This window comes from Triturus cristatus, chromosome 8 (assembly GCF_964204655.1).
Source record: "Triturus cristatus chromosome 8, aTriCri1.1, whole genome shotgun sequence".
NCBI lineage: Eukaryota > Metazoa > Chordata > Amphibia > Caudata > Salamandridae > Triturus > Triturus cristatus.
Window position 1 is genome coordinate 601,206,104 of NC_140591.1, and position 16,786 is coordinate 601,222,889.

The 16,786-nt window shown below is 51.8% G+C and overlaps 1 protein-coding gene across 15 annotated transcripts in view; it reads right to left on the reverse strand.

The window, feature by feature from the left end:
• Window positions 1-3,095: 3,095 nt before the first annotated feature.
• MYCBP2 (MYC binding protein 2) overlaps window positions 3,096-16,786 on the reverse strand; it is a 1,771,217-nt gene continuing 1,757,526 nt past the window's right edge. For all 15 annotated transcript variants that reach the window (XM_085622060.1, XM_085622057.1, XM_085622054.1 and 12 more), the window contains one exon: window positions 3,096-3,977. In XM_085622060.1, the coding sequence (XP_085478186.1) occupies window positions 3,862-3,977 (116 nt within the window). In that variant the 3' untranslated portion in view covers window positions 3,096-3,861. The remainder of the gene's footprint in view (window positions 3,978-16,786) is intronic.

Sequence of the window (16,786 nt, forward strand, 5' to 3'; positions counted from 1 at the left end):
AGAAGTAGTGGGAATAACAACCACGCCCTACTTCTGGCCCAGGAATGCACTTGATGGCCCCCTTGGCCAAGAGGGCCGTAACTTTCTGCTGGAGAGTTGCCAAGTGTTCCCCCGACATGCGGTGGTACCGAGGTGGCATGGCTGGTGGGGTGGACTGAAAGGGAAGGGAGTAACCCTTGCGGATGATCTGCAGCACCCACTTGTCCGATGTGATAGTGTGCCAGTGGGGGAGGTGACGGCGGATCCTGCCACCCACAGGCGTGGGGTGCTCCACAAAGCTCGGATTAGGAAGGTTTGGAGTTAGAAGCAGCGGGGGCGGAGGTGGACTGACCCCCACGCTGTTTCCCAGACCCGCCCCTGGTTCTGCACAGGCTTGCTGAAGGAACGTGCCTGGGTGCCCCTGCCTTGGCCACGAAAGGAACGAAAACCAGGAGTGGCTGGGCTCTTCGTGGAAAGACCCAAGGACTTGGCCGTGGCTCGTGAGTCCTTAAAACGCTCCAGTGTCAGCCTTATAGCCAAACAGGCGAGTGCCATCAAAGGGCATATCCATGAGCGAGCTCTGGACATCGGGCGAGAACCCAGTAGATCGCAACCAGGCGTGGCGACACAGTGCCACAGTGGTCGAAATCGCCCTGCCCAACGAGTCAGCGGTGTCCAAACTACACCGAATGGCGAACTTAGCCACATCCTTACTCTCAGCAACCGCCTGGGAAAGTACAGCCTAGACCTCCTCAGGACACTGAGGCAACACCTGAGCAACGGTATCCCACACCGCGTGGGAATAGCGGCCCAACATGAAGGCGGTGTTCACCGACCGCAGCCCCAAGCTGGCCGAAGAGAACAACTGCTTACCGAACTGTTCCAGCTTCTTAGAGTCCCTGTCTGGCGGAGCTTTGGGAAAGGCACTCTGTGACGTCGAGGCTGGGATGACCAGGCTCTCAGGCATAGTGGTCAGAAAAGCAGGGTCACCAGGCGCCGGGCGGTGATGCCTGGCGACATTCTTATCCACAGGGGCCCCTGTGGCTGGCCGCGACCAAGTGCCCAACAAGACGTCAGTGAGGGCGTTGTTAAATGGTAACAGGGGCTCCGACGAAGAGGACGCCGTCTGGAGAACTTCAGGGAGGAGATTAGTTTTGAGGGCCACCATAGGGAGATCAAGATTGAGGACCTCAGCAGCCCAACGGAGCACCATCGTGTAGGAGGCGCCCTCCTCCATGATAGGCGGGGGAGAGGCAAACCCCGTGTCGGAGGAGACGTCGAGGTCACCGGCATCCTCCAAGTCGTCTGCCCAGTCCTGCTCGGAGTCACACTGACGGGCAAGAGGGTCCTCGGACCCCTCCCAGTCGTCCTCCACCTCCGCCGCATGGGGAACAGACCGCGGCAGCAGAGCAGGAGCCGGAAAAGGAACAAACGGCGTCGGGAACGGCGCCGGCCCGGGCTGAGCCGGCGCCGCGTCCCAATGTGGACCCCAAGTAGGAACAAAATGGTCCTGGAACCTGGGCAAAGGCGAGACAAATGGCACCCACTGCGGCGCCAGTGGCAGAGCAGAGGGTGGCGCTGGGGCCGGAGCTGGCAGCGCTAGACCTTGTGGTGCCGGGGCCGGAGCCAATGGCGCAGGATCCTGTGGTGCCGAAGTTGGATCCGCCGGCGGCCCCACAGGATCCGGACACAGGACCGCGGGGCCCGAAGGCGCGCTGGCGGGAGCCCGAGGCCTAAAGAGGCGGTCCATGGTAGCAAGAAAATCTTGCACCTGTGCGGGAGTCACCGATGGACCCGGGTAAGGTGGGTAGGCCGAGGGACTCCCGGGCTCTGAAGGAGCCGCAGGGGCAGAACCCCTGTCCCCATCGTCCGCATCCGGGGACCGACAGGGGGACGTCGGAGAGCGAACACGCTTCTTCGACTTCTTTTTGTGTCGTCTCTTACCTGAATCCGAGGGTGAAGACTTGGAGCCCGAGGAGCAACGACTGCGGCCCCGCGAGCGTTCCCTGGAACGGCCCTTGACTGGGAACAGCGCTGGGACGAGTGCCGGACCTCCAGCAGATTCCATCGCCGCTCCCTCAAGGCCTTCGGGGCCATGGCCCGACAGTCCCGGGAGTTGTGGTTGGTCTCCAGACAGTAGAGGCAGACATCGTGGGAGTCCGCCACCGACATATTTCGACGGCAGGCCCCACAAGACTTAAATCCAGGCATCACTACTTGCACCAAGGAAACCAAAATTGTACAGGAGACAAAAGTCTCAAAAAAGGTAATCAAAAAGTGACTAAGGTACGTGCTCTAACCGGATCTGCGCTTTCTGGAGTGGAAAAAGAACTTAAGTCAGCGCGCATGGGTGGCGCCTAAGTAGTCTCCGTGACGTCATCTCGGCGCTTATGACGCTAGCGACGGACGCGGAGCCGCACAACGCCACCTACTGACGTGCAGGGGTACTGCTAGCAAAACTTTCCGGATCCAGTCTGACGCCTGGGGATATTCTAAGGTAAGGAATCTATCACTAACGTGTCTCTTTCAGATTCTAACTTTTTCACAATTGATATAATTTCTTCCATCATAAATGCAGTCCCTAAATTTGAGCCTCAGAGCATGAAACAGCAGTAGAGGTAAGGCACTGAAGAGAAGCATTTTATTGTTAAATAAAAACAATCCACCTCTTCCACTCTTCTGTTTGACTCTTGTATTAAAAGCACATTAAGCATGTGCTAGAAAGGAATGGTGAGGCATTCAGTAGTTATCAGGAAAGGATAGAGGAACGGCGCTTAGTGAAGGACCATGTTTGACAGTCTTCCCCAGTATCTGAGTTCTGGCACAATTTTAGGTGCCATTAGGAGGCAATGATTGTCAAGACAGAAATTAAATAGGACTAGCTATAAATGTTTTTCAAATATTAAAGCTATGTCTACCAAAAGCTTCCGATATTTAATGAAAACTACCATAAAACAGAAATCACTAAAACGCAAAAAAGAAAAACAAATCACCATTAATAGAATGTAATACATTTTCTAAATAAATGTCACAGTTCCAAATCCGACTATAATCTGTGTTCATGATATGCACACTCGGTAATTAATCTGTATAAACAAATAGTCCACAAAATGCGATTTCTTGTCAAATAACATGATTTATTTTTAAGCCATTTCTCTTAAATAAAATCCTTAACATCCACCAGACTTCTCACTGTATAAAAATGTACAGTGGCTTTATTAACATGTACATTCCATTATGTTTACAGCTGCAAAATATGAGGCACACTCAGTATTGCACTTCATTAAAATTTCAGGCTCAAACATAACCCAGAAGTTCAAATGAAATTGCTGTTGTAATAATTCTTATACAGGACAAACATTGATCTTTTTATATACAGCGCGATACCTGTTACATTTATATGCCTTCCTAACACAATTTTCTTTTATAACAGTCTAGGAAATTTTTCCAGGATACAACTTTCTTCCCCACCGTGATGCAGATACAATTGTACAAAATCCAATATACATTAATCAATGATTTTTTTTCTCCTCTTTGAAGACCAGCATGGCTTCTTATACTCCTTGGATGCGAAGACCCTACCCCAGGTTATGTTTAGATCCGTCATTTGTAAGGGCTCAATGCTTCATAGCCGAGGACTGTAATGGCCTCATGCAAACACCTCACAAGAGTCAATGTTTTATTTAAGAAAAAGAGGAGTCTCCCTTTCAGCAAGAATCATGTTCATGGTATTTGGCATCGCTCTTGCACTCTGCACTGCTCCGAGGCTTGGGCTGCGACGTGGTCCCATCCTCACTCTGCCCGCGGTGCGGATTCCACTGGGCGCCACAGGGCCACTGCTTTGATCTGTTTCTCCAGCTTGCATTCTTAAAAAACACAAGTCTAAAATGTATGGGCATTTCTGCAAACTCCACAGCCCAGGGCAAATTCCTCACCAGTTGGTGGGTGGACAACATGAAGCGGACACTCCGTTCCTTCAAGTTGTTTGCCTTTGGGACCTGCAATACAAATATGGAGCATAATGAATATAAAAGGAAATGGGCACACTTTTCTATACATTTCAATGTTTTACAGAAAATGCCACTCGGGATACAATCCTAGATTGCTACACTTGTAATAAGAAGCAATACTATTAATTGTCACTGCAATTAGCTCTCCACCTACAAACATGCTGTATTTAAACCATTTTTATGGGATTACATACCTTTAATGCCTCACGTTCACAATATCAAACTGAAGATAACTTTCTGCTGCAGGGAGGAATAGTATGCGGTACATGCCACAGTTACCCCACTTGCTCACATATACCATTTACAGACATCTCAACAAGGAGTTGCTACAGAAAGGAAAGCAGGCCAGAATGTGGAAATGTGATTATGGAAAAGTGTGACAGGACTACAAAGTCAGGAAACTGGCACCGCCGCAACTTGGAAATGAAATATAAAGTGGAGGGATGGGTGGGAAGGTGAATGCAGTGTATTTCGGTATAGACCCCTCCCCCCCAGGGTGTTTCTAGAGGAGCAGATGGGTGATGGTGGGTTTAAACACTCCCATGTCACAAAAGTAGTAATGTGGATTATTGGGAAATCACAGCGAGAAGAGTCACTGACGAGGACTTTGAGGTGAAGGAAGGCTTCTCTAAGATGGCCATATATGGGTCAGTAAGAACCTCACTGAAAGGAAGCAGTGGGTCATGTTGTCAGGCAGGCTCCCAACTGTCAATGAGCTTATTGATCTTCACATCTTCATGAATACAGTTCAGCCTGCAATTCCTCAACATCCCTCTTCAGAAATTTACTGAAGTGGCTGAATCGGGAGAGAAAAGACACCTTGTGCATGTCCTATATTCTAGCATTCGGGAAGACTTCATCTTCAAGATTTTCCACAGCAAAAGCCAGCTTAATCCTTGATGAACAAGTTACTTACCTTCGGTAATGATATATCTGTAAGAGACATAGATTAGTTATAGATTCCGTACCTTTAGAATTACCACCAGGCGTCAGACTGGATTCAGAGAATTTTTTTGTCAGCAGTACCCCTGCGCGTCTAAAGGTGGTGTCGGTCGGCTCCACGTTTGTCGTTGGCGTCGTGATGGCCGGAATGACGTTGCGGTATCTACTTAGACGCTGTCCTCGCGTCAGTTCTTTTAAATGACATTCTACGCCAGAAGCGCAGAGCCCTGAAAGACACTGGCCACTGGTGCACAAAACTAAGGCCCTGAAGAACGAGTTACTTACCTTCGGTAACGATGTATCTGGTAGAGACATAGTCTAGCCGCAGATTCCTTAACTTAGAATATCCCCAGGCGTCAGACTAGCTGGAAAATTTTCCACAGCAGCGCCTCTGCACGCCGGGGGGCGGTGCCGCCCGTTTCCGCCCTGAAGTCGTCCACGGACATGACGTCAGTGGAGCTATATATGCCCCTCCCGGCGGGCGGACGTCAGTTTTCGTCAGAGAAACTTTTCCGCGTCAGAACAGGGAGCCAGCACCAAAAAACTGTTAGAATATGGGAACAGTGTGCAACAATGATGAAAACATAGAAGAAATTGACAGGTGAAACAGAGCAGTGCTCTGAAGAGCCACCCCGCAAGAGCGAAGGCTCAATCAACGTGAAAGGGAGACAAGAATGTGGAAAATCAGCCTGGCAGAGTATAGAAAGTCCGCACCCTGAAATAAAACTGTGAAGGAGAACAAGTCCGGAACAGAAGATTAAGGAGAGGCCACCACAAGATGTCACCAGAAAGAGACGTCGCAACCCCAATACAAGACCCATAAATGTACAGAGCAAATAGATCTGAAGTAAAAGGCCGCAGGGGTGGCAAAGACCACAAGGCAATGAAGAAGGCGAGAGCGCGATGGTTGGAAAAAGCGTGAATAGATTTCACACTGTACAATCCAGACCGAGGGCTGGCAGAACACAGGATCTATCAACATACCGCCTAATCTTGAGAATGGGCGGAATGGAGCAGAGAAGCAGAACGAAGCAGTCTGTGTTGGAGTGAGAGAATATTACTTTAGAAAAGGGCAAGCCACCCTAAGGGAGGCGAGTATAGAAAGCCCGGACCTGAAAAGGTCCTCGCAGAACAGGGAGGACGGGCGGGCGTTAAGGAATCTGCGGCTAGACTATGCCTCAACCAGATACATCGTTACCGAAGGTAAGTAACTCGTTCATCTGATAGAGAAGTCTAGCCGCCGATTCCTTAACTTACACTAGATACCAATGCCATACCCATGGAGGAGGCGCCCATAAGGTGAGCAAAACAGCACCGTCAACATTTGGGACAAACCATAGTGAGGACAGTAATGTAGAGCAGCTAACCGCCAGACCATGAAGCTCGAAAGACAGCGGAAAACACTGGGATGCAAAGGCACCAGAAGCCGTTACGAACAGCACACAAACCCCTTTCTACATTCCCGGGTTGAAAGAAGGCAAGCACAGAGCCAGGATGCCCGTGGCGAGGTGAGATGGTTATAACTTTGAAAAAGGGTTTGAGGGCTCCACAGGCCCGAGGTGGCGACAGAAAGCAAAAGCAATTACTGGTCGACCAAGCAGAACAGTGGAAAAAAGGGCACTGCAGAACCTGCACTTGCAAAGACACATGGGGAAGCAGTGGCAAGAAGCTGACCCTTATCCAGCAAGTGCCAGCATGGAAGAAAACATATACTAGATATGCTGGAGGAAAAAGGAAGGTCATGACTTCGCAAGAAGTGGAGCTGAACCGAGGGTTTGAGAGAGAGCTGCCGAAGCAACGTGTCGCCTGCAGCAAAGCCTCGTGACGGTAACTGGTATGTCAGAGACATCGCACACCGGTCTAATATGTACAACCACAAAGAGGAGCCCTGTTGAAACCTGCACCAACAAGACACAAGTGACAGCAGTGGCAGGATGTCAATCTGCAGCCATAAGGTGCCGGTAGTACTAAGGCCCAAGACATGCTAGGTCTTAGGCTGTGTGTCACAACGTGTATAAAGGGCAGATGACAAGCAGTCAAGCCCCAACGAACAAGAGCAAAGCCCGGAAGGCACCTAAGCCTACCAGAAGGTAGCTAAGCATACCGTGTGGATGCTGGAACCACACGAAGTAAGCAAGGACCTCCCGAAGTGGAGCGTGAGCAGCCCAAAAGCGCACAACAGCAAGAAGGCAACGGCCCCATAAAGGGGCACCAAACAAGCAGGACATTACATAAGAGCTGGCGGAACAAGCAAACTGGGCCAAGAACCACGGACACCGCATGAATAAAAGAGCCTGCACAGATCCGCCTGGTAAGAACACAGAGCAGATATAGAGCAGGAGGAAAAACGTTAAAACCATGAAAACGTGACCCAACAAGAGTCTGCTGAAATTACTCGCAGTCATGTGGAAACTGAGTAGGACAATGTCCAAAGCAGTAAGAAACCCATGCCCCTTGCCTGAGAGGAACAACAGTCCCCTGCAAGACAGAGTAGGGGGCAAAAACTAATCACGACTGTGGAAAAAGTGAGGACAAATGTAAAGGTCCCGGACCCCAAGAAGCGAGTATTCCAAAGAAAACACGCCCCTTTGAGAGTGCACAGCATGAACCCAAGCAAAAGTACGGAAACCCCCGTACGGAAACAGCAGGGAGTATGGAGACCGCTGTAGAATAAGTGGCCAGAAGGAGGCCATGACCACGCACAGCAGAGAACATCTGCTAATCCACCACCTTGGGAGGACAATCCCAGAAGGGGCTGTTTGTCAAAGTTGCACCAATAAGCAAGCCGCACAGCGGCAAATAGGGTGTCAGTTGTGAAAAAACTGCGACAACAAGGTGTTCCGCCAGGCGTGCGAGACAGACACCGCACGGAATGGAACCTATGCCAGGTTCTGATGCACCACAGACGGACCAACCCAGACAAGCAATAGAGCAATGCTGTACAAGGAGCACTGTAGGAATAAACAAGTGGCACCCAGCAGGATGTCCACTGGGAGACTCCATAGGACCGTACCAAGGCAAAGGCAGAACCTAAGCCAGTAAATATCCCACATAGGGTAAGGCTAATCCCCGGTAGGGGTGTCCTCTTGGGCTAAGCACACAGTCAGAGGACTGAAAAACAAGAGAAGCAGCCGACCGGCTGCGCCGAACAAACTGAGAAATGGCTAACCAGCCATGAACAGTAACCAGTCCCGAAACCCAACCTGTGCATCAGGGCGGGTCCCGGAAAATAACGCCGAGAACACAGCAACAAGAATTATCGCGGGCCGTACAAAAGACGGGAGACCGCCGAATTTGCATGGCGGTCAAAAAGATCCACTCCATTGAACGGAAGATCGCTGAGGGCATCCCCTATAAGTAGAGGCACCATAGGAGGCTGAAGGCCAAGCACAGCAGCCGCCCCATGAATAGCTTGCGCAAAGGCAGCACTAGACTCAGTTGCCATCCGAGTAGGTGATAGAAAATGGTCAGTAGGAGAAGGTTGAAGGCTATGTCTACCACTGGACATGAGGAGTGGCGAAGGCGGAGACTGACACGAAGGCCAGGCTACACAAGGATCTTGCACCCTGACCCCTTGATCAGGGGAGTCCAGGGAAGCCCCAGGATCCACAGGAGGAGGATTAAATGGGAGCACCGGCGTCAACGGACGCCGCGGGGACTACAGCCTCCCGAGGAGTCGGGGAGCGGGGATCAATCATCAAGGGAAGCCGGCTCGACGCCGGAAACGACGTCAAGGGGCGCCGTAGTGGAGTCGCTGGTACTCCGACAACTCCCTGGAGAGAGCACAAGGAGCCGGCGCAGAGCCTGTGGTATTACCCGGCGTCGCTGGCGCAGAGGCCGGTGCAGCCGGTGCCGACGTCGCCTCCGACACCGGCGCAGGGAGCCCTACAGGGCTATGCGATGAGTGACGGGGATGGCCGTGGCCTGGCTTGTCGGCGTTGCGTCGGCTCTGGAATCGACGCACACAGCCGGTGCCGGGGAAACGTCCACAGATGACGACCCGGCACCAGTGCCTACTACCTCTGTGGGGCCCGAAGACGCACCAGGGAGAGGGGGCGACTGAAAACAAGCCTGGAGTGCCTTAGAATAGGCCTCCATTTGGGCACGTGTTGCCCCAACACCTGGAAAGGGTGGATACGGAGGATGCCGTACGCCTTTACCCAGCTCATTGCGAGAGGAATGGGCGGCAGCAGCACAGGCAGTGGAAGAAGAACTCCGTAAGCGACGCCTGTGCTTACGCTTACCTGTTGTCACACGGCAGTCGCGTGAGCGACCTCGGGACCAATCCCGAGAAGAAGAGCGGCGACGGGAGGGAGCTGGACCGGACATCCGTACGGCCAGCAATTTCATACGCCGCTCCCTCAAGGACTTTGGCTTCATCCGTTGACATGCGTCACAGTCCTTGGAGTCGTGATGCAGAGGTGCAGCTGCGGAAAATTTCCCGGATCCAGTCTGACGCCTGGGGATATTCTAAGTTAAGGAATCTGCGGCTAGACGTCTCTATCAGATAGGGATTTCCTGACCCTAGAGGTGAGTTTGCAGAACGGGGAGGATGGGTGGGGCTGTAAGGAATCTATAACTAATCTATGTCTCTTACAGATATATTGTTACCGAAGGTAAGTAACTTGTTCATCTGAAAGAGACAATTAGTTATAGATTCCTTACCTTTAGAATAGATACCCCAGCAATATCAACCCCGGAGGTGGGTCTGCGAATCAAGTTCACACCAGAAAATCCTGGAGAACAGATCGGCCAAAGAAGCCGTCTCTCCGGACTTGGCTGTCCAGGCAGTAGTGTTTTGTGAATATGTGCAGAGATGCCCACGTAGCTGCCTGACCGATGTCATTAAGGGGGACTCCCCGTGCCAAAGCAGTGGTAGCTTCTGTCGCCCTGGTGGAAAGGGCACGCAGTCCCACTGGAGGCTCCTTCTTTGCCAAAGAGTAGCAAGCTTTAAGGCACAAAACGACCCACCTAGAGATGGTCAGTTTTTGCACGGCCCGACCTTTTTTGACGCTCAAGTAGCCAACAAAGAGCTGGTCATCCACCCGGAATTACCTGGTGCGATCCAAATAAAAAGAAAGCGCACGTTTTGGATCCAGACGGTGGAGCCTCTCTTCCTCCTTAGAAGGATGCGGAGGTGGAAAGAAGGTGGGTAAAGTGATGGTTTGACCAATGTGGAAAGAAGTAACCACTTTGGGGAGAAAAGAGGGTAGAGTACGAAGGACAACGCTGTCCAGATGAACCGCCAGAAAAGGAGGTTTTGAAGAAAGAGCCTGGAGCTCACTCACTGATTGCAGTCTGAGAGGACCATTATGTAGGGAGCACACATAAGAGAAGTAAGAACCAAGTTCAAATCCCACTGAGGCATTACAAAGGGAATAGGAGGAAAAGATGAGTAATGCCCTTAAGAAAGCGATTTACAACAGGGGACTTGAAAATAGAAGGCTGATCAGGAAGCCTAAGAAAGGCTGAAACGGCTGAGATAACCCTTAAGAGTGCCCAGAGCAGAGCCCTGTTGGGCCAAAGAAAGGAGGAACAAAAGAACCCCAGAAAGAGCGGCAGAAAGGGGATCCACAGCCTTTGCTTTGCACCATGCCACAAATTTGTTCCATCTGCAGGCGTTTACCGTCTTAGTGGAGGGAAGCCTGGCTGCCAAGTTAACTTCACAGACTTCGGGAGGAAGGTCGAATGCTGTCAACTATCGCTGCTCAATCGCCACGCAAGGAGGTGGGGGCTGGGCAAGTTCGGGTGGAGGACCGTCCCCTGCTGCTGCAACAGAAGATCCTCTCGAAAAGGCAGTCTGATCGGCGGATCGATGGCCATGTGTAACAGTTTGAGATACCATACTCTTCGTGCCCAATCCGGAGCCACAACTATGACTTGAGCCCGGTCGCGCTTGATCTTCTTCAGCACTCTGGGCAGAAGTGGTATAGGCACGAAGGCGTATAGAAGACCACAACTCCACTTGTGACGAAAAGCGAGTGGCGCCTTGGAAATTCCAACTCACAGAATTGCTGACATTGCACGTTCTCTTCGGTGGTGAATAGATCTAACCAAGGCTCTCCTCACTGGAGAACGAGACATTGCACCACCTCCGAGTGAAGATGCCATTCATGATCAATCATGCACCTGCGGCTGAGTTAGTCTGCCCTCGCATTCAGTGAACCTGCCAGGTGTCGAACCACCAGGGATATGTGCTGATGTTGCAGCCATGTCTAGAGACTGGGAGCCTCTTGACATAGTGTCCACGACCCCACCCCGCCCTGTTTGTTGCAGTACCACATGGCGGTGGTGTTGTCTGTGAACACCAGCACTACTCTTCCCCAGACAGAGGGAAGGAATGCTTTTAGTCCAAGACTAATTGCCCGAAGCTCCAGAAGGTTGATATGGAGTCCGGACTCCGCCGGAGACCAGAGGCCTCTGATATCTGCCTCTCCCATGTGGCCTCCCCACCCCAGCAGTGATGCATCCGTTACCACCGTGAACTCTGGTTGGGGAAAGGAGAGGGATCTGCCGTTGACCCAATCCCGGTTCGTTAGCCACCACAGCAATTGTCCTCCGGTGCCCTCCGAAATCTGAATGCAATCGGACAGATTACCCCGATGTTGTGCCCACTGGAACTTCAAGTCCCACTGCAGAGCCCGCATATGCCACCTGGCATGATCTACTAGCAGGATGCAGCAGGCCAAGAGGCCCAGCAGCCTCAGTGTCATTCTGACCGAAACCCGGGATAGAGGCTGAAAGATCGGAATCATAGTCCGAATATCCCGGACTCGCTGCTCAGCAGGATAAGCCCGAAACTGCGTCGTGTCCAGAACCACTCCGATGAAAAGGAGCTTCCGAGATGGAGTCAGGTGTGACTTCGACACGTTGATAGTGAACCATAGCTAATGCAGGAGGTCCGCCGTAGTCTGGAGGTGAGACAACTGCCTGGGGCGAGCCCGCCTTCAACAGCCAGTCGTCGAGATAGGGGAAGACTAGAACCCCTGTTCTGCGCAGATTTAGCTGCGACCACCGCCATCACTTTTGTAAACACCGAGAGGTGCTGGTAAGGCCAAAGGGGAGCATGGTAAACTGAAAGTGCTTGCGGCCTACCGTGAACAGCAGGTAAAGCCGGTGGGTCGGCAGGACGGGATGTGAAAATAAACGTCCTGCAAGTCCAAAGTTCCCATATAGTCTCCAGGGTCGAGGGCAGACAGGACCTCAGCTAGCGTCAACATTTTGAACTTCTCCTTCCGGAGGAAGCAGTTGACGTTCCTGAGATCCAAGATAGGACGCAGGCCTTTGTCCTTCTTGGGCACCAGAAAGTAGTGGGAATAGCAACCACGGCCTACTTCTGGGCAGGAACTCGCTCGATGGCCCCCTTGGCCAAGAGAGCCGTAACTTCCTGTTGGAGAAGGGCCAGATGATCCTCCGACATGCGATGGTAATGAGGTGGGATGGCTGGGGGGTAGTCTCGAAGGGGAGGGAGTAGCCCCTTCTGACTATCTGCAAAACCCACATGCCTGACGTGATGGTGCGCCAGTGGGGGAGGTGATGGCGAATCCAGCCGCCCACTGGCGATTGGTGTCCCTGAAATGTCAGACTAGGAGGCTTTGGAGGCTGCTGCAGAAGGGGCACTGGTGGACTGGCCCGCTTGCTGGCCCTCAGACCCACGACGGACGGTAGTTTCCTTTTCTTTGCTTTAATGTTTTTAGGCTCTCCAATATCCATTGGAGATGAAGTCGATCTATTCAAGTTGTGCAGTTGAAAGACTGTTAGACTAGTTATCCTTTTCATGCACCACAGGGAAGACCGAATGCTCATCTTGTGTGAAACGGCTATGATCCCAGGAGTTTTACTAGCTACGCTTTCCTTTTTTGGAGGGAGACTACCTAGTTTTAAACATATTGTTTTCAAACTGTTCTTACGTAGTTGAACCTGAATAAAATGCTATTCTATCAACCCATTCCTAGTCAATATGCACAAGTTACTTACTTGTGTAACGATATATCTGTAAGAGACATTAGTTAGTAATAGATTCCTTACCTTAGAATATCCCCATGCGTCAGACTGAATCCGGAAAGTTTTCATCTGCAGTACCACTGCACGTCGGTAGGAGTCGTCGTGCGGCTCCGCGTATGTCGCTGGCATCGTAGTCGCCGAGATGACATCGTTGGAGAGCTACTTAGACGTGGCCACGCGCGCCGACATCAGTTCTGTACACGACTTTCGGCGCTAGGAACGCAGAGCCATGCCAGAGACCGACTACTGGTGCATTAAAACTAGGGCCCTGAAAGGGATGACCTCAACCCTAGAGATCAGTTCGCAGAATGGGGAGGATGGGCGGACGGTAAGGAATCTATCACTAACTAATGTCTCTTACAGATATATCGTTACACAAGTAAGTAACTTGTGCATCTGAAAGAGACACGTTAGTGATAGATTCCTTACTTTAGAATACATACCCAAGCAATACCAACCCCGGTGGTGGGTCTGCGAAGTGAGAATACACCAGAAAGTCACGGAGAACCGAACGGCCAAAGAAGCCGTTTCTCCGGACATGACTGTTAAGGCAATAATGCGTAGTGAAAGTGTGCAGCGAGGCCCACGTGCTCGCCTGACAGATGTGTTGCAGTGGGACACCGCGTCCCAATGCTGTAGTAGCTGCTATCGCCCTGGTCGAATGGGTGCGCAACTCTACCAGAGGTTCCTCTTTAGCCAAAGAGTAATAGGTTTGAATACACAAGACAACCTAGCGTGAGATAGTTCATTTGTGCACAGCCCGTCCTTTCTTGGTGCCCACGTAGCCAACAAAGAGCTGGTCATCCACCCGGAACTGTTGTGAGCGTTTGAGGCAGAATGAAAGCGCATGTTTGGTCCAGACGGTGGAGCCTCTCCCTCTCTGGAAGGGTGCGGAGGAGGAAAGAAAGTGGGCAGAGTGACAGTTTGCGCCAGATGAAAGGCAGTGACTACTTTTGGTAGAAAGGAGGAATGTGGTTGAAGCATAACCTTGTCTGGATGAACCGCCAGGAAAGGAGGTTTACAGGAAAGATCCTGGAGCTAACTCACATGCCTAGCGGAGGTGATAGCCACCAGGAAGACAGTTTGTAAAATTATCAAGTATGTGAGAACCAGGTTCAAGTCCCACTGAAGCATCACAAAAGGAATAGGTCGGAAAAGGTGAGTAATGCCTTTAAGAAATCTATTGACCACAGGGACTTTGAAGAGAAGGAACAAAAGGGCCTCAGAAAGAGGGGCAGAAAGGGGATCTACAGCTTTCGCTGTGCACCATGCCATAAATATGGTCCACCAGCAGGCGTATACCGTATTAGTGGAGGGACGCCTGGCTGCCAGAATGACATCAGAGACTTCAGGGGGCAAGTCAGAAGGAATCAACTGTCGCCGCTCAATCTCCACGCAAGGAGGTGGAGGCTGGACAGGTTCGGGTGGAGAACCGTCCCCTGCTACTGAGACAGAAGATCCTCCTGAAGAGGGGGATCCACGCTCATATTGAGTAGCTTGGGATACCAAACCCTTCGAGCCCACTCCAGTGCAACAAGAATGACTTGGGCCTGGTCGCGTCTGATCTTCTTCAGCACTTTGGTTAGAAGTGATATATGCGGAAAGGCATACAACAGACCGCAACTCCACTCGCGATGAAAAGCGGCTCCGATCGAGGGCCACCTTGGAAATCCCAATGCGCAAAACTACAACAGTGCGCGTTCTCGTTGGTGGCAAAGAGATGTAACCAAGGGTTTCCCCACTGTAGAAAGAGTTTGTGCCACCTGCGAATGAAGACGCCATTTGTGATCCATTATGCACCGACGGCTGAGTTCGTCCGCCGTGGCGTTTAAAGAACCTGCCAAGCGTTGAACCACCAGGAAAATGTCCTGACGTTCCAGTCACTTTCAGAGGCGCAGAGCCTCCAGCCATAGGGTAAACGATCCCATCCCGCCTTGCTTGTCGCAGTACCTTCATGGGGGTGGTGTTGTCTGTGAACACTTGCACTACTCTCCACTGGACAGAGGGAAGGAATGCTTTCAGTGCAAGGAGGATCTTCCTGAGCTCCAAAAGATTGACATAGAATTTGGATTCCGCCAGAGATTAGATGCCTCTGATCTTTGCCTCTCCCATGTAGCCTCCCTATCCCAGGAGGGATGCATCTGTCACCACTGTATGCTCCGGTTGGGGAAGGGAGAGGGATCTGCCGCTGACCCAATGCTGGTCCGTGAGCCACCACTGCAAGCCTTGTGCAGTGCCGTCCAAGATCTGGACGTAGTCGGACAGGTTTCCCTGATGCTGCGTCCACCAGAACTACAGGTCCCACTGCAGAGCCAGCATATGCGATCTGGCATGATTGATCAGTAGGATGCAGGAGGTTATGAGGCCCAGCAGCCTCCGTGTCTTCCTGACCGAAACCCAGGACAAGGGTTGAAAGATCGGAATCATAGCCCGAAGGTCCCGGACTCACTCTTCGGGAAAATAAACCTGTGTCCAGAAACGCTCTGATGAAGAGGAGCTTTTGAGAGGGGATCAGATGCGACTTCAGCACGTTGATGGAGAACCCCAGCAAATGCAGGAGGTTGGCCGTTGACTGGAGGTGGGAGACGACTGCCTGGGGCGAGCCCGCCTTTAACAGCCAGTTGTAGAGATAGGGGGAGACTGAAACCCCTGATCTGCACAGATGAGCTGCGACCACCACTATCCTTTTTGTGAACACCCGAGGGGGCGCACGGTGACTGAAAGTGCTTGTGGCCTACTATGAACCGCAGGTAACGCCGGTAGGCCGGCAGGATGGGGTTATGAAAATAAGCATCCTGCAAGTCGAATTGTACAAAGCAGTCCTGCGGGTGTAGGGCAGACAATTCCTGAGCAAGAGTGAGCATTTTGAACTTCTCCTGCCGGAGGAAGCGAGTGGCGTTCCGTAGGTTTAGGATAGGACTTAGGCCATTGTCCTCCTTTGGAATTAAGAAGTAGTGAGAGTAACACCCACAACCTACTTCTGACGTTGGAACGTGATCAATGGCCCCTTGGCCAAAAGGTTCGCAACCTCGTGCTGGAGAAGTGTCAAGTGATCTCCTGACATGCGGTGGTGCTGAGGTGGCATGGCAGGAGGAGTAGTGTCGAAGGGGAGGGAGTAGCCCCTTCGGACCATATGCAGAACCCACCTGTTCAAAGTGATGGCGCTAGTGGGGGAGGTGAAGGCGAATCCTGCCGCCCGCTGGCGTGTGGTGGGTCTTATACACTGGACTGAAACAGCAGAGTAGGAAGGTCTTTAGGACTGATCTGCCCGCTAGCCCCGGGACCCATTGGTGTGTGTCCCCTGTTCGCGGCTGTGCTGCTGTATGCAAATTGCCCTGCCTATGGAGGAGGCGGAGTCAAGACCACAATGGATGGTGAACCTTGCCGCATCATTGCCCTCGACAATTGCTTGGGAGAGCACCTTGCAAGCCTCTGCTAGACACTGAGGCAGCACCTGCGCCACTGTGTTCCACACAGAGTGTGAATAGAGGTCAAATGGCACTTGGAGAGGCAAAGTCTTGGACAACTAGGTGTTGTGTGATGAAATTGGGGTTGCCTTGTATCCACAGGAGCCCCTGTGTTAGGCTTAAGTGCGTTATTGAAGGGTAGTAGCGGCTCCGTGGAGGAGGCCGCTGCTGAAACAATGCAGTCAGGAGGGCCCTGATCGGCACTGTAGGGAATTTGAGGCTAGGAGCCTCCCCTACACAACACCACAGAATGAACCAACCACCCCCAGAGCTATGGAAGAAGGGAACAGTGTATTAGGGTGTGGAGATAAGTCCAGCTTGCTGGGACTCTCCATGTTGCCAACCTAGTTTAGTACATCCTGCCACCGAGCTGCAAGACGTTCC